At 39.8% G+C, this 27,211-nt stretch overlaps 3 protein-coding genes across 3 annotated transcripts; 2 read left to right on the forward strand and 1 right to left on the reverse strand.

The window, feature by feature from the left end:
- Window positions 1–693: 693 nt before the first annotated feature.
- On the forward strand, window positions 694–3,097 carry LOC110950589 (uncharacterized protein C2orf81; the record flags this gene model as incomplete). The annotated part of the gene is given in 4 exon segments (XM_022193265.2): window positions 694–837; window positions 839–871; window positions 1,046–1,252; window positions 1,362–3,097. Coding segments are annotated over 4 exon segments (780 nt in total), but the record flags the coding sequence as incomplete, so codon positions are not given.
- Window positions 3,098–4,219: 1,122 nt separating this feature from the next.
- nol6 (nucleolar protein 6 (RNA-associated)) lies at window positions 4,220–26,964 on the forward strand. Its single transcript, XM_051950428.1, is given in 39 exon segments — window positions 4,220–4,367; window positions 5,379–5,591; window positions 6,662–6,775; window positions 6,901–6,934; window positions 6,937–6,981; window positions 6,984–7,019; window positions 7,022–7,048; window positions 7,051–7,076; window positions 7,239–7,398; window positions 7,497–7,586; window positions 7,589–7,639; window positions 7,800–7,865; window positions 7,868–7,963; window positions 8,052–8,095; window positions 8,097–8,186; window positions 8,301–8,364; window positions 8,466–8,536; window positions 8,538–8,568; window positions 8,665–8,724; window positions 8,727–8,766; window positions 9,078–9,148; window positions 9,151–9,254; window positions 9,728–9,773; window positions 9,776–9,820; window positions 9,823–9,848; window positions 12,209–12,233; window positions 12,236–12,356; window positions 15,129–15,204; window positions 17,056–17,196; window positions 17,422–17,539; window positions 17,828–17,982; window positions 19,035–19,198; window positions 19,411–19,563; window positions 19,666–19,763; window positions 19,930–20,054; window positions 25,132–25,221; window positions 25,365–25,565; window positions 26,311–26,412; window positions 26,570–26,964. Coding segments are annotated over 39 exon segments (3,408 nt in total). The 5' UTR covers window positions 4,220–4,328; the 3' UTR covers window positions 26,720–26,964.
- LOC110950237 (E3 SUMO-protein ligase ZBED1-like) lies at window positions 12,350–15,166 on the reverse strand. Its single transcript, XM_022192708.2, has 2 exons — window positions 13,414–15,166; window positions 12,350–13,329 (listed from the first exon to the last, which is right to left on the reverse strand). Exons 1-2 carry the CDS (start codon window positions 14,914–14,916, stop codon window positions 12,760–12,762), a joined length of 2,073 nt encoding a protein of 690 aa, XP_022048400.2. The 5' UTR covers window positions 14,917–15,166; the 3' UTR covers window positions 12,350–12,759.
- Window positions 26,965–27,211: the final 247 nt, after the last annotated feature.

Raw genomic sequence — 27,211 nt, forward strand, 5'->3', positions numbered from 1 at the left:
CCATGGATCCAAAAATAATTGAACAACATGAACCAACTAATCTTGTTCTGTGGTTCATTCTCCAGGTGTAGCTGCCAGCAAATTGAACCAACTGACAAAAATACTGCTTGGCATGCTAATATGCAACTTGTTGACACTTGATGAAAATAGTGTTTAATGAAGCAAAGTGTAACGATTTTAAGTTGCATTTCGTATTTCTGATTCAACTCCTTTAACTTCACGTACTCATCCTCCTATACTGTACCTCAGGATCTCAAGAGAATTTCAAAAATCACTGGAAAATTACAAAAACTAACAATTTCAGGAGAAATATTCAAATAAACTGCCTATCCTTTCTAAGTTAATGCAGACATTATTTGAGGTATTTATTCATACAGAAAAAATATAAGAAACACATGTTTCAGAGTTAGACGTTTAGTTAAGTTACGAATGGGAAATATCCAGTCTTATCTAACCAGTAAAGACTCTGTACTGTTGCTAGGTTGTTAGGTTAGGCTTGGTCTGTTTCTTTTGTTTATTTTTGTTATTGTGATGTTTATTTTTTCATAATTACATCGCATTCCTTGGCATCCACAAACATTTTTGGTTTTCATGGTGGTTTTATATTTTACACCAGATTCTGAGCCAAAATGCCCCGCTCTGCTGCTAAGTCCCGAACTGACAAGCGTGGACAAAGGACGCCTGTCCTAGTGACGCCACCTTCAGCACAAGGACCAGGATGAGGACTATGTTATTCCTGGTCGCTTAACTCAGGCTCAGTGGACAGAAATGTTGATCCAAGAGGATACAGAAGAGATCATGGGGAGATCATAGATGAACTGTTGGAGTAAGGTCATGGGAAGGCTGTTTCAAGGTGGACATTGAAAGACAGGTAAAACTCAAGATGCAAATAAGTTTTATGTTACATTTTATTTCAATGTTAACATTAAATTACTGATTGACCGTCACTAATAATAAACCAATAAAATAATTTATATTTCTTTCATTCCAAACAGACATAATGTATGTACATATAAAATCTATGATGTTGCCTGTCTTTGTAAAGCTAATACCTTTCAGCGCATCCTGGGCCAAGAGCTACCTCACGCAGATTCTAGAGCGCCAATTCTTGTGCCTAGATGAGGGAGAAGGACCAGAGGAAGCTTCTAAAACAGAAGACTCTGAGCCTATGCCAGGAACTCCAGATGCTTGGGCTGAAGGATGTGTGCCTGTTATAAATGCAACCCATAGACCTCATCTCACCTCACAAAAGGTGTTGTTGATATGTAACCTCTCTTCAGTTAAGAACTCCTCATCAAATTCAACTTCAAATTATCTGTATTCTAATTTTCAATATATCTATATCACCTTTTTTCTAACAGGAGGCTGACAATGGCCAGGTCCCACTACAAACAGAGCCAAGAGTCAACCAGCAATGTCCTGTTATGCCCCAAATGGAGAGCTCTTCAAGACAAACTAAGAAAGAAATAAGTCCCCAGACGCTTGTCACAAACAAACATTATAAAGTGGTTATCCTTGCACTCCACCAAAGACTGATCAAAAGAAAAAAGCAGCAGGTTAATTCACCTCCAAAACATCTTCAAGCCAAACCACCCTTGTCCTGCTCAACAGAAAAATGGGATGTGGAGGTACAGGGTAAAAATATGAGTCATTCTGGTTCGATCACCACATCAGCAAAAGAGCTGGCAACACATACCAAAGGCTCGATAAGCTCAGCTTGCCTCGACATTGGCTTTTTCCTCAATATGACATTGTAGATAGCAATGACACAAAATCCAACTTGATCAAATCAACTGGACGATCCAGACTAGAGCCAAGATTCAACAAGCAGCAGATTGACAGAACGTTCCCATCACTGAAGCCACTAACCAGCTCCCAAGGATCAGCCTAAAATGTTTCAGGGGGCAAAGTGAGGATGATGTCCTTCTGAAGAAACTGTCTCCCTCTAGACATAGAAAGGAACAGATGGAGTTGTCTGGGCCTCTCAGACTAGACACAATGGTCTTAGCCAAGGGTGTTTCTCTCTTGGATCCCCAGTCAGTTGAACTTAACCCTCTCAAATGTAATAATCCAACCCATTCTATCAATCTGAGGCCAATACAGAGTAGTGTAGCTGTGCCACTATATTCAGTTGATCAGGTTACCAGTGGTCCACTCCCTCAGGTCACCCCATTATTTCAGCCCAAGAGCTGTGACAACTGATTGTAAGGTTTAGTGGTGTCTATAGTGGTATTTCGAAGATGATCTTTATGTTAATTACATGAAAAATATAGATAAAGTTATATAGTGTCTGTTGCAGGTCAGGTTGTGAAAAGTGATTATAGATGATGTACAAAGACTCAATATTTTCTCCTTCCATGTGTTCGTGTGTTTCTCTGCATTTGCAAAACAGCAGTGACATACATTGTGCATCATCAAATATTTATAATTTGTAATTTAAAAAATGAGACCTGATATCTGGGAATTCCATATATGCATTGTAGCTTCTTTGATACAAATATAAAGACATAGTTAATATTAATCTTGAACAATAATCATTTGTTTTTAATTTATTTGCTATTCACTGACTGCTGTCTGTACACAAAGTGCCCTTCAAAGACACTGCACCCTAAAGCTTTAGTCTAATTGCAATGAGCAAAAGCAAGCTGTTTGTTCATTCAGTGTGTCCCACAAAATATAATTAAATATCAGATAAGATGGGCTGCACAATGGCTTGGTTTTTATCACTGTTGCCCTGCAGCTAGAAAATCCCCAGTTTGCATCCCGACATTCCTGGCCTTTCTGAATGGAGTTTGCATGTTTACATGTTCTCCTGTGCATGCGTGGGTTTTCTCTGAGTTCTTTGGGTTCTCTCACAGTCCAAAAATGTGCTCAGGTTAATTGGTAACTCTAAATTGTCCCTGAGCGTGAATGTTTGTCTCTATATGGTAGCCCTACGATAGATTGGCGACCCTTCCAGTGACCATAATGAGGATTGAACTGTGTATGAATAATGGATGGATAAGATAAAGATAACAGTATCTTATATAAGCATCTTAAACACTGTGAAGATTTAACTCAGGAAAGTTTTTAGTTTCAGGTATGATATCTGCTTGGTGAGCCTGCATTTTCATGTAAATAAATAAACACTTGCTATGAGATTAGTTATGTGTATTACACTCAGTAATAATAAATTACTCAGTTAAGTCACAGGATCAAGTTTAACATGTGATACTGTGTGCACATACAATAATGTAGGCCTATATATCTGTTTGTTTTGTGTTATATTAAACCAGTCCTGTCATATTCACAGTTGCCATCATAGTAGGTAGACCGACTAATACCTTCATAATTGCTATATTGCGTCAGTTGTTTTTTTTTGTTTTTGTTTTTGTAAAACAGAGATATTGATTCAGGCGCGCGCAAGTCATTTTGAAGTCTATCATTTGTACTGGTGCTGAAATGCATTGCCTGTTACTGACAACATTTCCATAATCTTTTGTCATTCCATTTATATAAAAAAGGGTATAGGCTTAAAAAAACGAAAATATCTGTTTATATAAACTGGCACCTGACTCATATTTGCCCACAGGAAATCTGGAGATACATGTGTGGTTGAAAAAGATGAACAACACAACAGCTACATGCTGTCATTATAAATTTGATATATTTATTTTTTGTACCTGATATTGCAATGAATGTTTTTACTGGATAGGTATGCGTTTGCATTTGCAATCAAAGGTGTATTGTCCTGCATTCAGTAGCAACTACGAACTCGGGAAAAGTCTTTTGCGAAATCAAATGTCCTTCTTGATAACTGGATCAGGTTCATAGACCGTATAATAAAATGTATTACACAGTCTATGGTAAGGTTCTCAGCTTTGTCTCAAGCATTTTACATCATACCCAAATATGGCATTTAGGACAGTAAAGTCGACTTTTAAGGTTTGCATAATGGTGAATGCTCAAACATTTAGAAATATACCTTATGTACTTTTTCACTTTAGTTTATCCAGTTGAATGAACCAGAGGCCTGTTCACGAGCATGTTGGTAGTTCAAATATCAGGTTTCGTGTTTTTTCCATGTCGCTTGAATGAGCATCTGTAAAGCACCAATCGGAGCCACTTGCTGCATGGCAACCTACCTTGTCGAAGCCTGAGGGGACGGTCGATGAGGCCGTAAGCCAATCAGCTTCACCTGTGCTGCTCTATGAACCAATGGAGAAATATTTGCTGGTAGCATGTTTGTCTCACCCTTAGCACATGTGAGAGCGCTATGAAGGGAAAGCACTGTTGAGCAAAACTTTCAAAATATCGGAGTTATTATCGACATTGAAAGCAGTCTAGACATGAAGAAGAAGCAGGCGGCTGCAGAAGAGCCAGCAGAGGTTAAACTAGCTACATTTGTTGTTGTTTTAGCTGCTAACTAGGACAGTTTTACTCACTAGTACATGGGTGGTGCTTGCATGCTTTGCCTTCAGTTTTGCTTTAAATTGGTATTCCCGGATAGTAAAAGCTGATTTTTTTCAATTCAGTTTATTTATGTAGCGCCAGTTACAGTTTAGATTGTCTCAAGGCGCTTTACAAAACCCATATGCTTGAACCAATGAAAATCAATAGTGAATTTACCTTTCTAATGCTTTAATTGTATAAAATGTGATTGAATCAGTTGAAGTTTGTGTATTTGATAATTGAAATGTCATAATTTCGTCAATGTGGTGTTAAAATACTGTGCATGTGCATTGTTAATACAATGAGGTTACAAGGTGGAAATGCTCAGCCAGGTTGTCGACTACTTACTTAACTCATGAATGTGTCTTGTAGGTTGTAAAAACACACCATGGATCATGTCAATACCCACGAATTGTTCAGACAGTCTCTGATAATTGTCCGGAGGGGATGTTTTGAAAACATAACATTGTTACTTCTTAATGTTATGAAGTGTTACAGTTTCAAAATTACTATAGGTCACCAGTTCATAACTTAGTGTACTTTAACCACTTTATATACGGCACAGTGTTCTAGGGATGTTGTATTTCTCAGTGTCAATTTTGTTAGAATGTTCAGATGAAAACTCATGAGACTTGCTTTCAAGGAAGTTTCTTGAAAGGGTTTTTGCGAAGTAACTTGATACAACTTAGGTGCAGACTGCCATTTAGATGATTATTGAAGCCGTATTGTTAAATAAACATAATTTTAATGTTCAATCAAGTGAAATGTAGGTGACTTTTAGATGATAGTTTAATCAGCATTGATTCATTAGCAGCTAAGTTGAAAATCTAAACACTTGTTCAACAGTAACAAGTGCTTTCAGTTTGGTTTTAATGTCAAACATCAGCGTAGATTCAAAATATCTGCCTGAAAGTTAGTCAAACAATGCTGTTGTTGTTGTTTTACAGATGATTCTGTCAGACTCCTTTCATAAAGAGGAGGAAAATCAGGCTCCTGTTAAAGCCAAAAGGATCAAACCTGATGCTGGAGAGGAGGAGGAGGTGGTTTACCATCCAGTGAAGCTGTCCCGAAATGATCTGTACAGACCTCCTACAGCAGAGGAGCTGAACCAGCTGAAAGAGGCTGAAAGCCTGTTTCACTGCAGCCTTCTCAAAATGCAGGTGAGACCACAGACTCTATCACTAGACTTAAGTTTCCCCAAGGGGATAACTGTATGTGTGTATGTACAGTGCTTGACAAAGTTATTAGATCACCTGTCATTTAAAAATACTGAAACAACTCAATTGTCCTTGTTCACATACATTAAGCAGATATCTTAATATTTTGTATGACCTCCTTTGGCCCCAATAACAGCTTGCATTCTTGCTGGAATTGTTTTTATGTACTTTTCAACAGTCTCTTTTTGTTGTTGAGTTCCAAATACATTCTAGCTGTTCTCAGAGACTTGCTTAAGATGAAACCTTTGTGCGATCTATTGCGATTATTGTGCATCACTGTGGGTGCAATAAATCTAGCATCAAAATGTTCTCCAGCTTTTCCACAAACACAATGATGCTGACCGAAGAGTTCAAACTTGGACTCGTCTGTCCGGAGTAGCTTCTTCTAGTCATCTACAGTCAAGTATTTGTGCTCCCTGAAAAAATTTAGGTATTTTTGGCTGTTTACAGACCTCAATAATGGTTTCTTTGCAGCTATTGTTCCCTTTAAGCCTTGTTCCTTCAGTCATCTGGTTATGGCCATTCTGGAGACATCCTCAGATTGTGATCTAGAAGCATTCATCTCTGCTTAAAGATCAGTGGTGGTCGTCCTTCTGTCTCTAGTACTTCAAATCTTGCGGTGCCTGACATCTGCTTCTTTGTCAGGAATGCAAGCAAATAACTGGAATTTGGCATTTTAATCAATAACTAATAATGTGTTTTACTATTTCTTCTGCTTTTTTGTAAAACAGTAATTTGAAAATTCATGCATTACAACAATAGTTAGATTTTATCATTAAAGATATCATTTTGATTAAGACCTTGCACATACTGCAGATTAACCGTTATAGAAATGTAAAACAATTTTGATAATCTGAATATTGTTAATTTAGGGCAACGGTGGCAAACACCTTACACTGGGTGGTGGTCTAATAATTTGTTAAGCTCTGTCTGTGTCTGTGTGTCTGTCTGTCTGTCAATAACCGCATAAACTTTTACACACTTCTGTAAATACAATCTCTCACCAAAAACAGATGGAGTTGCTAAAAGAAGTCGCCCTGAGTGAGCGCAGGAAACAACAAATAGATTCCTTCATTCAGACAGTCATTAAGTTGCTTCAGACTGTGCCAGATTCACCAGAGGTTGAGGTATGTAGCAGTTTTACAACAAGGAAAGCTTCAGGATGGACTGTAGGCTCGGTTCCATTCATCCAGCTCTTCAAAAATTCACACATCTCTAACTGCATTGTTTAATAATCTCCCTGCGTTTTCAGGTAAGCGACCTGTCATGGCTGTCTGGTACAGTTAAGGTCCCTTTCTCCTGCTGCCCAAAATAACAAAGGGAAAATTCCACATGCACCTCCGGCTTCCATTGATCTGATCGGGAGCTATCCACTGGCACCTGCACCAAACCACATGTCATGGTGACCTGGCTGTAACAATCCCAGCTGTAATCACGTGTACATTTTTTGTTTATATGCATGTCAAAACACTAGGGCTAAGCCTCAAGAAAAATGGGCTTTTGTCATGTACCTGAATGCAATATGACAGTTCTACACAGGATCTAGAAGAGACACTGACATCTTCTGTCTGCTCATCTTTCTTTATTTAGGATGTCCTCCATCCAAAAGATGTTGTGAACCAGAGGTATCCAAGGAAAAGGGCTCTCTATTGGCAGGGCCTGGCCCAGCATCTCACATCCTCTTCTGACATTGGGACCATGCGTTACTCCTGTCTCCATGGGAACCGACTTCGACCCGTTCTGCTGCTGACCCTCCAGGTATTTAGCTTTAATTTAAGGTATGTTGTACAAAATTTGTACTACATTTTTGGGTTATGATTGTAAGACATTGTGTGCTGTTGGTGTCCTGTCCTTCAGATAAAAATTCTTCCAGCTTCACTGTCCGTGTTCACGCCTGTCCGCCTCCTGGGTTCTTCAAGCCCAGTCGCTTCCACCCTCAGAGAATAACATCCGGACAGAGTGGTACACTGGACTTCAGACATCCCACTCTGGTAAGATTGTAATTTATACACCTTGTTCTTCAGCTGTTATCCATCACAGTTACTGAATCACCTTTAATGACAGGTAGACAGAACATTTCTGCAGAAATTCAACTGAAATGTCACCTTCATTGAGACTCCTTTCTTTTGCTATTTGTCGGTTTTGTTACAGAGAGCAGCGAGCCTCCCACGCCGCACTACAAACAGCTCTGTTCTGGAGATTGCTACCTCCGGGCTCACCTCAGTTTCTGTCTGCTATCAGCTCTCAGTGCTCAGCTTTTGCCGATGGGGTGGCGTTGCTCAAAGTCTTGGCTTCGTCAAAGAGAACTCAGTCAGGTAGGAAGTTTGCAGCTACTTCTAACTTGTTGCATCTTCAACTTTTTGTCTCACTTCACATCTGCAGCACTCTCTCAATGTCTTATAGGAACAGGCTGTTTTAGCGGCTTCCTAGCTTCAATGCTAATGGCCCTACCTGCTGACTACTCACAGAATCAGTAACACCATGACGGCCTATCAGCTGCTTCGAAACAGCTTAAACTTCCTGGGTAAGAAAAGTCCAGTAAGCAATTGTTTTCTCAAAATGTATGAAATCAAATTTATGGTATTGAGCAGTAATTTGCATTCACTATTTTTGAACATCTTGCAACTTACCCAACTCTCATCCATCCTATAGCGGTCTACAGACCTGACAGTGAATGGAATTAGCCTAGCCAGAGATGCTGATTCTACAGCTGTGAGTGTTCTAAAAACAGTCAACTGTGCATGTAGTTTACTCACACTTTAGTTTACGTAATAAATTATTAATTATTTCCCCTGATTTTTTTTCTTGCTCCTGTAGCAACTCTTGCAGAGTTCCACAGTGCTTTCCAGGTGTGTTTTGTTGACCCTTCAGGACATCTTAACATGTGCGGCTGACATGACTGCTTGTACCCAACATGCAGGTCGTGCATATAAAAACAGTGGTGTGTTCAAACGAGTGCAGTTTTCCAGGCAACTGGTTTTGACTTTTGTAATTTGGTTCTCAGCTGCAGCATGAGGTTCTGTATCGATGCAGTTCTGGGACAACCCTACAGTGGACGGATTCCACAGTCTCCTCATGCGCCCAAACCCATGATCAGGACAAGTGACCATGTATTCCAGTATGTCTGAGCCTATTATCTAATGCAGCAGAGCCTGTTTACATCATCTTGTACACTAAATAAGCAGCTTAATGGTACATATAAATGTAATTTCCACGCCAATGCCTTAATAGAATCTGGGTAATAATAGTTTCCATTATAGACTCCTTCCTCTTAGACACGTAGACTGTCAGTGTTTAATGTCAGATATTACTTGGAAAAAGTGCCCTACAGCAAGCTGAAATCACAAGGTACATTTCCTTCCAGAGCTGAACTGTTTACTGTCCTCATCATATCCGATCTTCTGTCTTGTGCTTTTATCTGCCACTCAGGTTATGTGAGCTGGTGAAGCTTCAGTCCAGCTGTAAGAAACTGAATCTCCTCAGTGAGTTGATGGACCACAGTGGAATTACATCCACACTGCACTTCCTTATATTCTGTCTCTGCTCCAGCGAGGACTGGACCAACGGATTTGCCTCCTCACCCACTCCCTTTCTCCTGACCCTGAGGTGAGAAAGACTGACAAACGGTTTATAATCATCCATATCGGGGCTACTCAACTGGCAGAATGAGCTCCTTTTGACAAATCCAGATGTAATCAGCATGCAAAAGCAATTTTAGATCACTGAAGACAGAGCTTTTTGAAAACTCCTTTATAGATATGCAGATGAACTATTTGTAGTGATGACATGCAGACAATTAAAACAGGTTTTGGCTCCAAATGTTCGTGTGTTTTGTGCTGTTATTCTGATGCAAGTTTGTGAAATGGCGGACGTAGGTAAATAGTGCCAGTATTAACCTTGCTGGTAGAGCTTGTGCACACATAAATGTGCAGTCGTTATCCTGCCAAATTGAGCAGTTGTTTTCGTGTAGACTGAGATATTTTTTCTTGACAACAAAGAAGGAAAAACCCTGTTCTAAATAAAGTACCTATGTGCGTGTGGACTACTCCTAAACTTCCTTCCTTTTTGTTTCATCACAGTGGTCTGTGGAGAGTGAAGCCCCAAAGTACAAAGCTCAGCCTCCCCTCTCTTCGGTTTGCTGTTAAGGCCAGAGCTGGCAGCCTCTGTCCTAGAAGAGGCCCACCAGCAGACAGCCTTAAGGTAACTGAACCTGTCTCTGTAGTAAACATTTCAGGCTTTACTTTGACCTGTTGGTAATGATGGTCCTCTGATACCCGAGGCTTCAACACATGCGCGGTAGCTCATGAAGCAATGGTATCGAGCCACTGTGCCGACGCTTGATTTGTCATGTGACTCGTGACGTTTGAATCACTTCAGTGACGTTTGAAGCACTCAACTGCTTTGAATCACCTGATTGGTTCGGTTGTTTTGTGAATCACTTGGCGGGATTGAGTGTGTTCCAGGATAGGAGATCCATAGTGTCTTTTATTTGACTGATTTTCCGCAGAGTAGGTTGGTTTTGTTGCTGCTGTTCGTTGCTGTTGACAGTTAGTAGTGTATAGATAGATAGATAGATAGATAGATAGATAGATAGATCTGCAGCAGGAGCCAATCAGGAAAAGGGTCCTGTGTATGGCATAATTCCATTTGCCTGCCTGATATCAAGGTAACTACGACTGTTAAAAAACGAAGAGTGGAAAGAAGATCTAAGATGGACATAACATTAGAGGACTGGAACTGATTTGCACCAAAGCCACACTCAATGAATCAATACTGATTTAAATTGCTATAATACAAATGGTTGTTGAGAACATATATTACACCATTTAAATTAAATAAATTTAACAGCAACATCCCAGATTATGTGTTAAATGTAATGAGGCAAAGGGAACTTTATACCATTGTATGTGGGATTGCCCAAAGGTTAAAAAATTCTGGGGGAAGATTTAACAAACAATAGAAAATATTATTCTAAAAATATTACAATGAACCCTGCTCACTTTATTTTTGGGACTTTATCCAAGGTGACATAAGTACACCAACAGTGAGCGTATAATAATAGATTCAAGCCTCCTGCATTCAAAAAAATTACATTACAACATTTTTTGGAAAAAACTTGCATACCAAGATTAGTAGACTGGGTGAGGCAGATGTTAATAACCTTTCCTCTGGAAAGAGTGACACGTATGAAAAGGGAGACAGGATTCGTTTGAGAAAGCGTGGGGACCCTTTATTGCTTTTTTGAAATCCATGAATTTAACAGATGAAAGTGATGAGGTGGAATGAACAGTTGTGATGTAAACCTCATGGAACTGCCAGAATGAGAGGAATGACAGGATTACCTGCTGTTCTGTATAAGCTACTGTATTTATGCATTTGCATGTATGAGAACATGTTTATTTCATTTTTTCCCCCATCTTTTTCTCTTCATTTCCTTATTTTATGAGGATCTGTTTAATATGCAAGTACCACACTATGGTTAAAAATATTTGCATAACTGAGTAAGTCTTGTAAGGTATACTGCAATGCATATATGTACCTGCATACAAAACTGTTAATACATTGTTAAAAAAAATCATATCCCGTTACACAAGCACACCCTCTTTACCAATTAACCCAAGACATATTTTGCCAAAATTCATAATATAATCTGTATTTGCACCAGCCTCATGTGAAAATTGCATCAGTCTGTACTTATAGAGCACATCTCATGAATGTAGCAGCACCGTTTAAATGTTTCATAACACAGAATATCAGTGAAGAGTATATAGGGTACAGACAGACATGGCAAATAAGAAACAGGCTCTTCAGTAGTTATTGTCATTATTATTGCTGGTAATATTATTATTATTGTAGCCACTAGAACAGATACAATGATCTAATGTAGTGAAACAGGAACGTGCATGGCGAATCAAATCCAAAACAATCCATGAACCAATCAGAAACATGAATCAATTGCACTTCATTTTATTGACCACTAGATGTCCTACTCGAGCACTGAGTGTCAGTGAAGCCTCGAGTAATGAAGCATGTATTGGATAAAGTGTTGAAGCTTCAACAAAGCCTCAATCAGCCATCACTACCTGTGGGAGTTAAAGATTCAAAGTCATTCCACTCCACTCTGTATGAGTATATTCTAAAAAAATGTTACAAGTACAGAGCAGATTTGTATTAGTATCACATTTCTACTTAAGGCAACTCATGCCTTAAATGATTTGTGAAGAACTATGAATTTTACACCTTGCCTGTCAATATTTACATAAGGCAAACTAAATTATTTTCTCATGAGAAAGGACTACTCAGTGTACTCCATATATATTACCACAATTATGGTTGGGAATTTTTTCAAGAGCGCTGTACTATGGCAATAATCTTAAATATATAATTTATGGACATTTTGCTGTTATTTTTAAGTGGCTACATCAGCCACGTCAGGAGTGAACCTGTTTATTCAGAGTACAGAATTTCCACCCATTTTTAACATTTTTTTGTCTGGTAGAGTTCTGTCCAATACTTAAGTACTGATACATTGCTTAAAAACAATGGTTTTGTTCTGTTAGGCAGCTGAATTTCGTCAGCTGTGGGCCTTCGCTCCGAGCTGCGTCGCTTCCAGGATGGTGCCATCACCGAGGCAGTGCTGTGGGATGGAGAGAGCATGTGCCAAAAGCGGCTGGTCCCCAAACAGATCATCACACACCTGCTACACCTGTACGTATTTTATTTGGCAGCACTTACTGAGAGACACAACAGAAATGGCAACAACACTGGCAGTAATACAGTATTTAGTGTGATATCAGTTACTAGTTGTATTGATATTACAGGTATTCTATCTTCAGTTGATGAGGTAAATTGTGTTTTTTATCGTTGGGAACTACATTTGGGTGTGGTTACATATTTAAATGCAGCTCAGGTTACAGCAACTGTTCAGGGAAGTTGTTTAAACTTTTGGTTGATGGAATACATTTTAGTTTACAGCACTATCAACATCAGGAAATACTACATATTGACAGTGAACAGTGTTTGCATCTCCCTGACCTCCTGCACCCACCTGTTCCCCACTGCCCTACAGCTACATGATTCTATTGTTGATATACAAAGTCAGTTTACATCCTCATAATCTAAGCTCATGCAAGTTATGCATTTTGTTTACAAAGATCATCATGTCAACATGCTCTGGGCTCAGTCTTGTACGCATCGTGGCAAACGTTTGTCCAGCTTCTGACAATAAAGACGGCAGTGATACTCCAGGAACACACATGTAGTGTCTCGCCAGAGTGGCCAGTTTGGGGAATCTTGGTCCGTTTACTTTCCACCAGTCAAGAGGGTTTATGTCCAGTGAGGGAGCAATGTCTCTTAAGTAGTAATCGACCTGAGCCTCTGAGTCCGTGGCGTAGGAGGAACTGTAGTTGTCTCCAAGGAGCAAAACCATGGTGTTTTTGGTGTCGCTCCTCACTTGAGAGGGCACAGCCAAATGGCTGATATCAGGTGTGATCAGGGTCTCCTGCTGCTCATCCTTTGTGCCCACAGTAGTAGTTATCACATCTAGTTTTGAAACCAGTTCATGCAGCTTAACTTTTGCAGCCAGTCTCCCAGTTGGCGTCAGGAAGCTGAGATGTTTGTGGCGAGGGTCCAGCATAGAAGCAATCAGGGCTGGTTTTGAAGCTAAGTCATTAGAGTCAACCTGCAGAGAGAGAAATGTAATGACACTGATGAAGAATTTTAAAATGGCAATGTGGATTGTTTACTTGCATTAATTCATGCTTACCTCCATGTGATTTCTAAGTGACTTCTGAACTTTGAGCTTGAACTCTGACACTTGCTCAACATCGTTTTCTTTCGGCACAAGGTGAGTCTGAATGAGGCTGAAGGTGATTGGATAGATGTTTGAAATGGAGACCTCTGTTTCAGCAGATATGACTGTTGTTGCCCATTTCAGCGTTGCCAGCACAGGCGTAAAATTCTCTATGACTTGCCAGCAGTCATCTTCAATCTCGAGAGTCTGCGCTTGGTGTCTGTTGGTGATTGTGCGATCCGAGAGAACAGCTTTAATTGCCCACCGCTGCTCAAGTAGACGTTCAAACATATCACAGATAGTGTCCCATCTGGTCTTGCTTGACTGAATGAGCTTGTGCTGTGGCAGGCACATCTGGACTTGCTTATGCTCCAAAGCTTCACTTGCCACCAAGTTGTTATTGAAGTGCCTGACAAGTTTCCCTGCTGCAATGATGATGCGGACGAGATCCTCACTTAGACCATCGCTGACTGCCAGCTGCAGTGTAGTGGCAAAGCAAGTGGCGTAGTCCCAGGTGATACGGGCACACGCTTGGGCTGACAAGATGTTCTGTGTGTTGTTATGAACACATGCAGTCACCTTCCCAGCAATACCCCATGCCTGCACGGTGCTGAGAAGCCTCTCGGTGACACAGTCTGTGGTTGTGTGGCCCTCTGATGAAAGCCTGTGCGTCTGCAGCACAGCGGACCTCCCCTGCCAGTCATCTGTTATGAATGAACAAGACACTGTAATGTACCTCTGAACTGGCAGAGCAGTCCAGAAATCCGCAGTCAGGGCCACTTTCTCCACTTTACCCAGCTGCGCCACCAGCTCCTCCACCTTATCATGGAAGTGGCCTTCAATAATGCGAGTAACATCACCAGTGGATGGCATTTTATAATTATGCACAGTGAATGCAAGTAGCTCTCGAAAACCATCACCATTGACCATGCTGATGGGAAGCATGTCCTTTTCTATCATCCTGGAGATAAGTTCAGTCACCTCTGCGTGTGTTGCCAGCGACACGCCATCATTAGGTATGGTGTCTGGGTGTTTGTTTTTAATGTGGTACATCATGCTGGTGGTGCTGCTCCTGTATTTCAGTTTGGTGTCGCACATCGTGCAGTGAACCTCGTCGTCCACTCTGACGAAAATGTCCCAGACAGAGCTCCGCTTCAGGCGTTTCCTCTCCCCATAGTCCCGCTCAGGAGGCGTGCTAGTCGTGTTCACGTTGGGTGACATGATGGCCACCTGCATGATGTCCGAGTTAGAAGTGCTCTCCTCCTCCAGACACTGGACGTTACAAATCACCGGCTTCTCGTCTTCATCCAGAGTCGTGTTGGACGGATGGTATCTGTTCATGTGGTTTATCATGGAGCTGGTGGCTCCTCCGCAGTACTTCAGCGTAGCGTCACATTTCATGCAGCGGACCAAGTTGCCCGAATGTTGTTCGAAACAGTCCCACACGGAGCTCCGTCTCCTCCCAGCGCGCTTCATGCTGATCCAGAGCTGCTTTACGTTAGCAAGCTAGCGGGTAGCAAATGCTAGCGCCGACCGTTATTGGAAACAAAACGGGACTTTGGGGATAATTATAAGTAGGTTGTAGTTTGTTTTGCTTCGGCATCTGCCCGAACAGAAAATGGCACTGATGCAGCTGGACGAACGGATTTAATAAAGGCGTTAAAATATATTATTTCATTGTCCACCAGGCATGCAGACATTCCCGAGTCCTGTGTGCGCTATGTCGGGGCGATGGTGGATGACGTCATCAAAAGTGGAAGTGAGGTAAATCGTTATTTACATCAGATCCAAAATAACGTCTCTAAGATTGGCTTAAAAAAATAGAATACCGTTTACTTTTGTCGAATTATATTCTCATATTGACCCCCTGTACTTTCTCTGTTTCGCTTTGTATAGTATTTGGTTTTTGTAAGTTTTTTTTCTATTTTGACAAACGGTTGTAATTTTGTTGGAGGAGACTTTTAAATAATAAAAAATGAATTAACATGTGTAAAACACAGTTTTATTCATAATTTGTTCTGTCAGTAGTGGCATCCCAAAATATCCTTTGAGAAAACAAAACAAGTTGCAAACTAATTTGAGAGGGAAACCAACTAAAGAGGCAACAATAAATCATTTGATATGTAGTTTTTTGTGATTAAAACATGCATGGTTTTTCCTACATGACCTGAATAACTGTTTGGAAACAATTAAAGAATGGTTCAGGAGGACTTTATAGAAAAGAGCATCGGCATAGATAATAAAAAACTTCAGTGCGCTGAGTGCAAGCCAGTTGGAACCGTTCAACATTGTGTAACACTGGTTAAAACATCCAAACTAGAACTGAAGAAGTCTCTCAGGTGAGATGTGAGATGTCTTGAAGAAATCTCAAAGAGAAAGCCTGCTTCTTTTTACTGAAGCCCCTTAGATTACCATGGCATGGGTGATTGAGAATCTACACAGTCAGCCAAAATAATCTTTGGATGACATTCAGCTTTGCACTTAACATACAAAGCTTTGTGGTGCCAATTTGAATGGTCAAACAAATTAATCATGCAGCCTGCAGTTGGAGAAATGATTGTACTGCCAACAGAGTAGCTGTTTTTGATCAGCGTCATGCTTCCTTATGTTGAAATATTTCATACTGCTGACAGGGACTGCAGGATTATGGAGTATTTTTAACAATATTGACATAACAATAAGCCTGTTTTTCACAATTATTAATTGATTTTTAGAAAGGAAATATTTTTCTTTGCACTTTCATGTGTGAATAAACAGTTCTCATTTCACTTCCATGTTACGCTACTAATCAGCATTAAAATAAGATTTATAGTGAAGTTGTTTGTAATGTGTAACCAGTGCATTTCCCAGAGGCAAAATCTAATTGTTACCCAAAACACCACTTGCTGAACATCTTCTTTTTGAAAGACCCCACAGTTTACCAGTGTTCTCTAAATCTCTGACATGCAGGCTATGGTACAAGCTTGGCAGCTGTGCACAGACATGCCTCTTGTATCAACTCAAAGAAGTGTGTGACCAAAAATTAGTTTGAAAAGGGGAAATAAAGCATTCTTATGTCAGGTTTACCCAAACCTATCTACATGGGATCTTTTCTGTGAGTGGAGCATTTTCAGCATCAATTGATCATATTGTGACCATGATTATTATTACATTGTTATGAAGCCCTCCTGTCCTGTTCCTTACTCATTTTGCTGTGCACATGTGGAGCCTGCAAGTGTCCTGAAAATAATATAATGATTGAAAAAAAACAATGTATATCCAAGAATTCTTAAATTAGGAGAAATTAGGGTATATCAATGATACTTCTTGTTGATTAGTTGTGGAAAATGAGACCCATGCAAGTTTTCTTTTTGTATTGAGCAGCATAAAAAATGTAGCATGATGTGTTTGAGTTATTATACCTTACTTGACATTAAATTTCCTTTGATGTGACTTTTGCACTCATGATGATGTAGATACTGAAACAAAATCGTGCAGCCCTACTTTAAATTGTTGCTTGTTAAAAACGATGGTAGCCCACCACAAGAGGGTGTCAGTGTTGCTGTTAGAGCAGTAAATATACTCCACAATGATTTTTACATAAAGCATTCATTCAACCCATGTTTTGCTCTCCAGGTGCCCAGTACTGGGGAGGAGGAGAGTTTAGTTGTGGTTCAGTCCTATGATGACCTGAGCAGAAAACTGTGGAGGCTGGAAGGGCTTCCTCTGTCCATCACAGCGGTGCAAGGAGCCCATCCTGCACTGAGATACACACAGGTTAAGTTTCTTGTTCTTTACAGAGAACTACTCTCATTGATGTAGTAGTATGTACTTGCGGTGAAATTGAAGTTTTTCAGCATATTTTCAAAACACTACTGTAATCCAATTCCAGTTCAGTGAACTTGTGTTAACTTATTGGTGGCTGATTTTATTAGATTTTTTTTTTTTGTAATTGTGACTTTGGCTTCATGGCTGTTCTAAGAGTCCAGCTGTGCCTTGCAGGTCTTTCCCCCTGAGCCACTGAAGATGGACTACTCCTTTTTTGGCAAAGAAAAGACTTGCAGATCATTGGTGCCGAAGGAAGGCAAGCCTTGCCCTGCTTACATCACCCCCATTACCGGTTAGTGCTTCATCCAACAGCAGCTGATGAAGAGTTTATTTAATCTTCTTTATTCTAAAGAAAAATACATGTTGATATGCAGTTATTTGTGCAGTGGCTGCTGTAGTGTATTATGAATGAATTTCTTTTTTCTTGGGTGATTACTTGTGTGCTCCCTTTGTTTTTTATTCTTTTGAGTCAACACACAGGCAAAATTAAATAATTACTGAGTTTAAAAGCACAGCCACTTAAGCACATAAAGTGAGACAAACTTGTTAAAGCAGTGTATCAGTAACCTTGTTTTTGCAGTAATCTGTCACATGGAGGGAAGCGGAAAGTGGCCTCACGACCGCCTTGCAATCCGCCATATCCGAGCTGCCTTCCACATCCAACTGGGAGAGTTACTCAGGAAGCACCACAAATACACATGCAGACCCTGTCCAACACACCTGGATGTCTGGAAGGTATATTTTGAAACCTGTGCATTTTTTGGCACACTTGACTTTGGCAAAGATCGTTTTATAATTGGAGTGTAAATGCGTGTTTGAGCTATTTCCAGGCAAGTTTGTATTTTGTAGTATTTTTGTTTTTATTGTCATTTTTATTTATTTGGTCTCACATGGTAGAATGTGTCATTTTTTTTCCATCATTATCTTTTTATTGGGTTTTTAAGGTATTTCCACATACAAACATGGGGAAAAAAAAGAGAACAACAATAATAACCACAAACAAACAAACAAAAAACAAACAAACAAACAAAAACAAAAAAACAAAGGCTTCTCTGTTTTATACTGTGTGGTTAAACACAAATATATAAGTCACCCATAATAAGAGTGTGGAGTATCAAAACAAGAAAATGAGAAAGGAGGAAATAAAAAAGAATATTATTTTAGGACATGGCAAAGGACACTGCAGAGGACTACCAACAACTCTGCCTCCTCCTCCATCTCACAGAATGTGTAATTTTAAGGCAGTTTACGGTAACAGAGAGAGAAATCCAACAATTCTGCCAAGAGCAAGCACTTGGCAACAATGGGGAGGAAAAACTGTCTTTGATCAAGAAGAAATATGAGACATAACCGGACTCAGGTTGGGCAGCTGGTTGGGGTTAGAGGACAGCAGAGAAGAAAAAGATGAAGGAAAGAGTAAGAAGAGAGACAGTAGAGAGAGAAGACACAAAAATATTAATAATAATAAAAAGAACAAAAGAGAAGTACAGTGCTCAGTGCATCATGGGAAGTCCCCAGCAGGTTAGGCTGATAACAGCAGAACAAAGGGTTGCTTCAGGGGTCAGCAGAGCCAGACCTAACTAGAAGCTTTATCAAAAAGAAAGGTTTTAAGCCTCGACTTAAAAACAGACACATTTCTGAACCTGAACTTATAGCGGGTTCCACAGCTATAGAAACCTGAAGTAAGCCTGAGAAGATTTCTGTGGAATCATAGATTACTATGAGGCCTTTATCATATAATTCAGTTTGGCCATTCAGATTTTGTATGTTTTTCTCTTTGCTTCCAGGACGGCTTGGCGTTCCGAATCCAAGTGGCGTACCATCGTGAGCCTCAGGTGCTGAGGGAGAGCGTGAATCCTGAAGGACTGTTGGTTGTGAGGGACAACGAGGAGGCTCAGGCTCTGGAGATGGCCACTATTCACAAGCCTCTACTCACCAGCACATTACATGGGTACAATAAAGAAAGTAGAGGAATCAGGGCTCTGGATGTCCTACTTCAACCTTTTGCATGCAGTTGTGTTTTGGTTATATGTTAAAGTTTGTTCAGCTTCTGCCCAACTTGTCTCTTACTGTTTCACTTTGTTTTTGTCTCTGTCTTGTTTGTTCTTTATTTAGCTTGTCCTTTATTGCTCCATCTCATCAATTTCATCTTGCTTTTGGTAGGCTCCAGCAGCAGCATCCATGTTTCGGGGCCGTGTGTCGCCTGGCGAAACGCTGGCTGGGGGCTCAGCTCTTCAGTGACGACATTACAGAGGACGCAGCAGACCTCCTGGTGGCATCGCTCTTCCTGCAGCCCGCGCCCTTTACTCCTCCTGGGTAAGCACTGGTTCTGCGCTTTAATCATGTGTTCCCATTTCTGGAAACAAGACTTCTGTTTGTTCAGTAGGTCATGTGAATGAGTTTCTCTTTCTTCCTCAGTTCTCCTCAGGTGGGCTTCCTGCGTTTCCTTCATCTGCTCTCTTCCTTTGACTGGAGGAACAACCCGCTGGTAGTCAACCTCAACAACCAGCTCACAGGCAAGTACTCTGACACACACACACACCCCTTTTTTCCGCAGAATGATACAAACAAATCCCTCCTGACCTCCTTTTATTTACACACCCGACATACTTTAACATCCTGCCCATATTCGCTGCTGTTTCGACGCCAAGCTTAATTGTTGTTCACATCTCTCACGTGTAGCTGCTGACTACACAGAGATCAAGAACGGCTTCATGGCCTCCAGGGAGTCTCTGCCCGTCATGTTTATAGCTACGCCTAAAGACAAAACACTATCGATGTGGACCAAGCGAGCACCTAATGTACAGGTCAGTAAACACACAAATGCAGGACGTACACACGCAACATTTTTAATAGATTAGCACTCAGTACTGGATTTACAAACAATTAAATATTGCATTTGGTCAGAAAACATGAAAAAACAAAAAGCATTACTTGACAAGTTAGATATAAAATACAGTAGAAGTTTAAAGATATTTCAGATTTTTTCCATTAGACGTGTAAACAGAATCATAAACAGCGGTGTAGAAAAGAGTTGCATGTTCTTGGCAGAGAACAGTCACACAGTTTCCCAATCCTGGAACCCTTTCTTAGTGCACACTGGTCTCCTGGATCACACTGAAAAGATAATAAATCATATTAAAGTAATATGTTGATTAAAGATTTACTCATCATAAATAAATAAACATATTGTGGTAAAAAGAAATTGACAAGTTCATTTTTAGAAGCTGAGACTATTCCAGAAGGACTTAGTTTTTTGGAGTTTTTTTTGTTACATACCACAGGCAGAAATCCATGCTTTTTTCTTAGAGCTGGAAATTGATTGTTCTGTAGTCTCTCCAAAACTTCATGTAAATCATTGATCTGAAAAAGCAAATATATCATTTTGACAAACGTGAAATTAGTGATAAACAACGTTATAAAGAACTTTTCTCCGAGCAGAAAGTTCACATCAATAATTATATCGACAGCATAAAAACTGTCTGAAAGCACAGCTGATGGTTTTGGGAGACCGTCAGGTGTAGAAGCTCACCAGTTGCTTTTCATTGCTGTCCTCTGTTGTAGTGAAAAAAGTTAAATACTTTCTTTTGTGCTCCTCTGTTTGGATTTGGCCATAGCTGTAAAAGAGTCCAGTGGCGTATAGTAGCGAGCAGAAAAGGTACACGCACCAGTTTCCCATGGTGTGCAGCTGACCCAGATAGGTTTCCTGTACTTGTCTACCTCACTCCCCCTGCAAGTCCAACTTTAACGCAGAGTCTCTCCCAGCATCCTCCTTTATACCCGTGGTGGAGAGCAGGAACTTTGTGCTTTGTGACGTCCTTCTGGAGACGTCATTCTGGCCTTAATTCGCCCTGCTAAATCACAATGTACCACTTCCATTTTTACCTTTCGTTGCAGCTGAGATTGCACATCTGTCAGTTGTTGAATTCTCATGCTTATATTCTCAAGAGGAAACTGAAAATGAGTTTCAAAACAAATTGGCAAATGAATGATGCTGGTGTTGTTTGTAGTTGTTTCAATTCCACCAAGTGACCACTAGGGAGCAGATTTTGATGGAATTAATCAGCTAACAGAATGAAAAGTTAGAGGTCCCATTTGGTTGAAATTCATGTTCATGGTGTTTTGTGGTTGTTGTAAAATAGAAGTTAACAAGAAACGAAGACATTCACATTTGCAATTTCTTAAGCATGAGCATGAGGCTCAACTGAGTAAGAATTTGACCCAGGTGTGATGTATCATCTAACCAAGAGTTGTCCAGCTCCGTGATTGACAGTTTTGGCTGATGTCGTTCACAGATGAAGACAGTTTATTCTTCCTGAAAGAGGCAGGAACAGCAATGCCTCATTGTTTTTTAGAGTAACACACTGCCCAACATCAACAACACTAAAACCGGAGGTTGAAACCAACCATCTTTGCAGTCCTTTGATGTGGAAAAACTGTCACTGTGAGAACATGTAAGACTTTGTTCAGTTTGCTGAGAAGGAGCACATTAGGGGACCTTCTGGTTTCTTTCTGATTATACAAAATCTTTTCCATCAAGAAATATCTACTTCACCATGACTTCAGAGTTATTAATTAGTTTTAAAGAGCCTGTATTATACTCTTTGGGTGTTTCCCTTTTCTTTTAGTGTGTTATGTAGCCTCATTGTACACGTAAAACATCTGCAAACTTGCAGAGCCCAAAGTCTGTGCCAAGGGAGTTATTTCCTCCCACAGAAAACACTGCTCTTTACCTGCCTAAAGCACCTTGTTTGAAGTCCAGAGGGCTGTACTATCGAGTGAGATTAATGGATTAGCGAGATAAGTTGAGAGCAAAAGTCAGTTTCTAGTGTCACAAAGTTAATTCTCTCCAAATGTGGTTTGATCACCATGGTAACTGATGCTGTACACCTAACCTGCTTGACAGGTTCTGTTCAGCGTTGGGGATTTAAATCGTTTGTAAGAAGCACCACCCTTTCACTAATTCACCTGGTAATATTCCTCATGATTAATAAATATTCCAAGCTGAGAGAATATGTTATACCTGCAAACCTGTTTAGCCACACATTAGAAGTGCCGCTGCATAAAGCCATGCAGTTTTAATGAGGCAAACTGTATACTTCATGTTGCCATGACAACATACATGTACTGTGTTGGTGATGCAGAATATGAGTAAATATGGTAGTCTGGTTCAGACTGCTGGTTTTGCAACTGGTAGAACACAACTTATAAAATGTATTGGTCTGTTGGCATTTATCACAGAATATTCAGCCAGTATCAACAACACCAGTATTTAATTTCACTTTGATTTAGCAAAAAACTAAAATTATTTCAACATGTCCTTCAACAAGTGACAGCGTCAAAACTAAATGTACTTGTAGAGTAAATTGTGTGAATGAAGTTTAAGTGTTCTTATGTGTGCAGACAATGAGTGCTCTGAGTACTAAAATTTCTTTAATTGATAGAGACAGTGCTCATTAATGAACGTCCATTTAGACAACAATGAACATAAATATGCCGGATTGTAGCAACAATGCTAATTTACATCCACAGTCTTTAGGCAGGTTAAAAGACAAAAACTAAAAAAACATAACAGTGATACATAGGACAATAAATCACATTGAAAGCACATTACAACAAGTACACAAAGAAAAAATACAATAAAACATAGGCCAATAGGTCGCAATAAAAGGACAATAGATCACAATTAAAGCACATGACAAAAAGTACATGAAGTTAAAGGTCAATGGTCACAAGACTGGTTCACTTTCAGCTGCTGTTTAAGGTGAGTTTTGAGGGTTGGTAATGTGGGACACTCCCTTATGGAGAGTGGAAGATTGTTCCAGATCTTACTGGCCTTCACAGAAAGAGCATTTTGTCTAAAGGTTGTTTTACTGTGTGGGACCCCACAGTCCCCTCTAGAGGAGGCCCTGGTCCTGAGACCACTGTGAGTCCTCCTTTTAAGAGAGTCAGACATGGGTGTGGGGCAAGTCCATGTAACACTTAATAGATCAAACATGCAAATTTAACATTTTTTAAATTCTCAAAGCTCAAAAAATTGTAATTCTCGACGATATTACAGACATTATATGACACTGGTTTTCTATCGAAGACCTTTAACAAATTTTTAGAAAGTGATTCTATACTATCAGCTCACACCATGAACAATTTTCGACCAGCATTCCCTTCTTTTCTCTTTTGCAGTAACAGCACTTTTCACTGTAATACATTTTTGCATGATTCAGAATTCTCATTTATAACAACCAGTTCCTTTTGACTGAAGCAGGCAGCAAGCTGGCAGTCAATTATGGGCGGAAAAGTCAGATGACTCATCATTTTCCACCTTTTTATGCACAGAACCTGATGAAGAAAACTTCAGTTTTGATGGTGAACATTGATGGTGATAGCATTGTTTTACCTGTTATGGAGTTTGAGGTTTTGTCAAGCCACTGAACACAAAGGTAGCCAATCTGCATGCAGCTTGCTTTGGAGGCTTTTTTTCTGTTGCTTATTTCCGTCACCATGCAACACATTTAACACATAAAAGCTGCCTACTGGCTAGTTTATGAATGAATTCCTTACAGGAGACAAATGTTTTCTTGCTAGAACTACTTCTGTTAGGGCTTCATCTCTCTGTCTGGACTTGTACATCTATTGTTGCAGTATGTACCCAACATTTCAACATTACCACACTTTTACTGGGCCAGTTCACCAATCAGGATTGACTGGGATTTTTGGGATGGTGTCTTTACAGTGACAGGAGATTAAAAAAAAAAAAGAGCATGTCACACAGAGGGTGACAAGATGTTTGACAGCAATGTACATTATGACAAATATAATGTGTGTTTTTTTTAACATTAAAGCATGTAAAGATATTCTAGTAGACCCCAAAATGCAATTATGATAGTAATGGGCTGTTTAAACAGAGCATTTCACCAAACCATTTGGAGATTTTGAGTTAGTTTGAGTGAAACTACCTTTGCCTGCTGAATGGGTTATAAGCTGGTTAAGACTAATAAAAATAAAGCCAACTGCAGTGCTCAAAATAAAGAGTATTTGAGACAAGGGGGCAGACATCCTGGAGTTACAACTGCTTCCTATTCAGGATTGCTCTTTGTACATAAACTTTTGTCTAATGAAAGTCTGCCACTGAAATGTTGCTCATGAATGTATTTTTGTATGTTAGACCATGCGAAGAACTATTTTACTTTTTTTTTTTTTTTTTACATTTTAAACTAGACAAAGCATAATTATCATCATGCTAAAACACTGAAACAAGGAAAACAAGAAAACCTTTAAATAGGAGTTTAAAATACCTTGAACCAAAGTGTTAAGTATACAAAAGACTAAAATGAACACCACCACACTTGTACAACTGCGATGATCATGTGGTGTAATTTTAAAAAGTCTATTTATGGCGCAACTTTAATGGGTGCTTTTAGATTAGAACAGTGTAGAAAATAGTGTTTCCACAGATGGACTGAGAGATATGTATCAGGCGGTTTCTTGTAATTCTCTTTCAACAACTGCTGAATATTGCACTGGATAGTGAAATGTTATTTTGGCTGTTAACTTTTCATGTCTGCAACTGGTCATATGTTGTGTCTTTTGGGAAATTAGATTTATTCCAGTGCTAATAATAATAACTTTATTTATCTAACGCTTTCAAAATCAAAGTGCTTTACAGAGCAAGCAACAGATCAATTACAATACAATGATAACTGATAAAAACAAAGGCTGAGAAGACACAAGAACAACCATAAAACTGATAGAACCCTAATTATTAATTAAAACCCTAACTGTCAATTATTAGTGTTACAGGTACAACCATGATCTTTATCTTCTGGGTGTTTTCTGGGGAAATGTTTTAAAATGTTTAAATTGGCCTTTTGAATGTGTGGTCAGATGCTGCAGCGTGTGATGATGGTGGCTGCAGAGAGTCTCAAGGTCCTGGAGCAGCAGCTGATGGACGGCAGCCAGATACAGGATGTCAAGGTTGGTAAAAAAAAAAAAAAGAAACAGTGCTTTAAAGCTCTCATTTATTCACCTCTCCTATTATTTTTCATAGGCCTGTTTTCAAATGAATCATGGCTTATTGTTTTACCATTTTTGTGCTGTGCTGGTCTTTGTTTGTGCAGGTGGTCATGCGTCCTCCTCTAGAAGTCTATGATGTTGTGATCCAGCTGAACCCAAAGCAGGTTCCTCTGCTCAGCCAGGCAGTTGATCCTCCGTCTGTCACCTTCAGCAGAGGCGTCACCACTGGCAGCACAGCTCAGTCTGGGGGATCCCTGCCAGTCATCGACTACAACCCCGTATCCCTCTACGTGGCAGAGCTCAGAGTGAGTCTTAGCAGTCAGAGATTCACTTTGTGTGAAATGGAAGGAGTGATGTTAATAACACGTTGTTGGCACACGATGTGAGGGAAGCTATGCAGCAAACACAAGCTGCAGCTGGGCTGAAAAATACAATGTTGGCTATACTTAGTTTTCACAAGGCAATACACCCAAGCATCAGCTTTATTCTTGTAGCTTTCTTAGAAATGGTGTGAACTTTTTTTTTTTTAACTATTCTGCTTCACAATTTATGCTCTCTATGTTCTTCACTTTTACACTCTTCTGCAAGTGGCTCATATATTTGACGCTGCTTCTCAGCCAGGACCCTGACTTGCTGTTAACCAATCTTGGCAGAAATACATGACTCTGGTCTTTGTCTTTCTCCTTCTCTCCTGGTCTTGGCCTCTTCTTCTCTGTACTTTCTCTCTGTATCCCATCAATATGTTAAAAGAACCTAAGCTACATTACGCAGCCCTTACTTGTCTGTTTTGTGTGAACAAACCTGCATCCACTGATTACCGATGAGTCTAAGCAGTCAGACCAGCTGATCCCTTGTGCAACCTTTTTCAAACAGTTTTTAAATGTAACAACTTGTGAAAAAATCAACTTAATTCACCAGTGAGGTTTTTTTGATGTTGTCCTTAGAAAGTTGCCATTTTGCTTTGAAAAATTTCCACTCATGTCTTTTTATGTAACAGGCTTTGCTTCTGGCTTTACTTCTACTGGCTCATCAAACTTTGTTTATTTCCAGGAGGCGTTTGGAGACCTGGCCCTCTTCTTCTGCGATCCTTATGGTGGAACAGTGATCACAGTTTTATGGAAACCAAAGGCATTCAGTCCAGTGCCCTTTAAGGTGAGGGGAAAGTCTTCTATTTGCAAGTGTTCATGTAAAAGAAAAGCCTTGCTTTGTGATAAGTCTTGAGTCATATTGTCCTTCACCTGAATCCTGCTCATATACACATTCCAACACTCAGCACTCACTTCTTTACTCTTCTTTCATCACACATCAGACATCGCAGGTGTCTGCTCGGAGTGTGGAAGTGACTGGAGATGAAGCGAATACTGTTCCCAATGTTGAGGCAATACTCGAGGACTTCCAGATCATGGGGAAGGGTTTGGTGAAATCAGTGGAAGCCAAGACTGAAAAATGGTCTTTTTAGACACAACACAGATGGACACACACACCACTTTCACCGTGCCCATAATTGTAGTCTGTCACATTTTCTCCAGTGAAGGCATTTTGATGCCTAAGTTTTAAACAGTTTTGAACAGAAAAACAAAAATGAATTTTGTCTTGTCTTGTTGACAGTATTGTCTGTTAGTAATATTGCTGTTTAACACCAGCCACTTGTTTGTTTTGATGAGACTGTGTCTTAGTCTAATAAATGCATATCTACTGTTTGGATTTCATTGTGATTTTTATTATTGTATGTGACTGTGGATGAAACAGTGTTACATTTTTATTTCTAATTATATCTATGGATTGGTAAAAATGTACACATGAAGAGATGAGCTGAAATGATTAGTTGACTAATTGGTGATCATAGCTCCAGGAGATTGTAATAAGCTGTTTAAACTCATACTGACACGATGACCGGTCAAGAAAATAAGGTTAGTAATAATTAGTAATAAAGTCCCAGTTAGTTGCAGCT

The sequence above is a fragment of the Acanthochromis polyacanthus genome, chromosome 7 (genome assembly GCF_021347895.1).
Source record: "Acanthochromis polyacanthus isolate Apoly-LR-REF ecotype Palm Island chromosome 7, KAUST_Apoly_ChrSc, whole genome shotgun sequence".
Lineage (NCBI taxonomy): Eukaryota > Metazoa > Chordata > Actinopteri > Pomacentridae > Acanthochromis > Acanthochromis polyacanthus.

What these genes read in the sequence shown, in the direction of transcription:
- LOC110950237 (XM_022192708.2), bottom strand. Translation starts at nt 14,916, where the DNA reads ATGAAGCGCGCTGGGAGGAGACGGAGCTCCGTGTGGGACTGTTTCGAA. An exon ending in CACTTAGAAATCACATGGAG is followed by an intron (nt 13,330 to 13,413) that starts GTAAGCATGAAT and finishes CTCTCTCTGCAG; the next exon opens with GTTGACTCTAATGACTTAGC.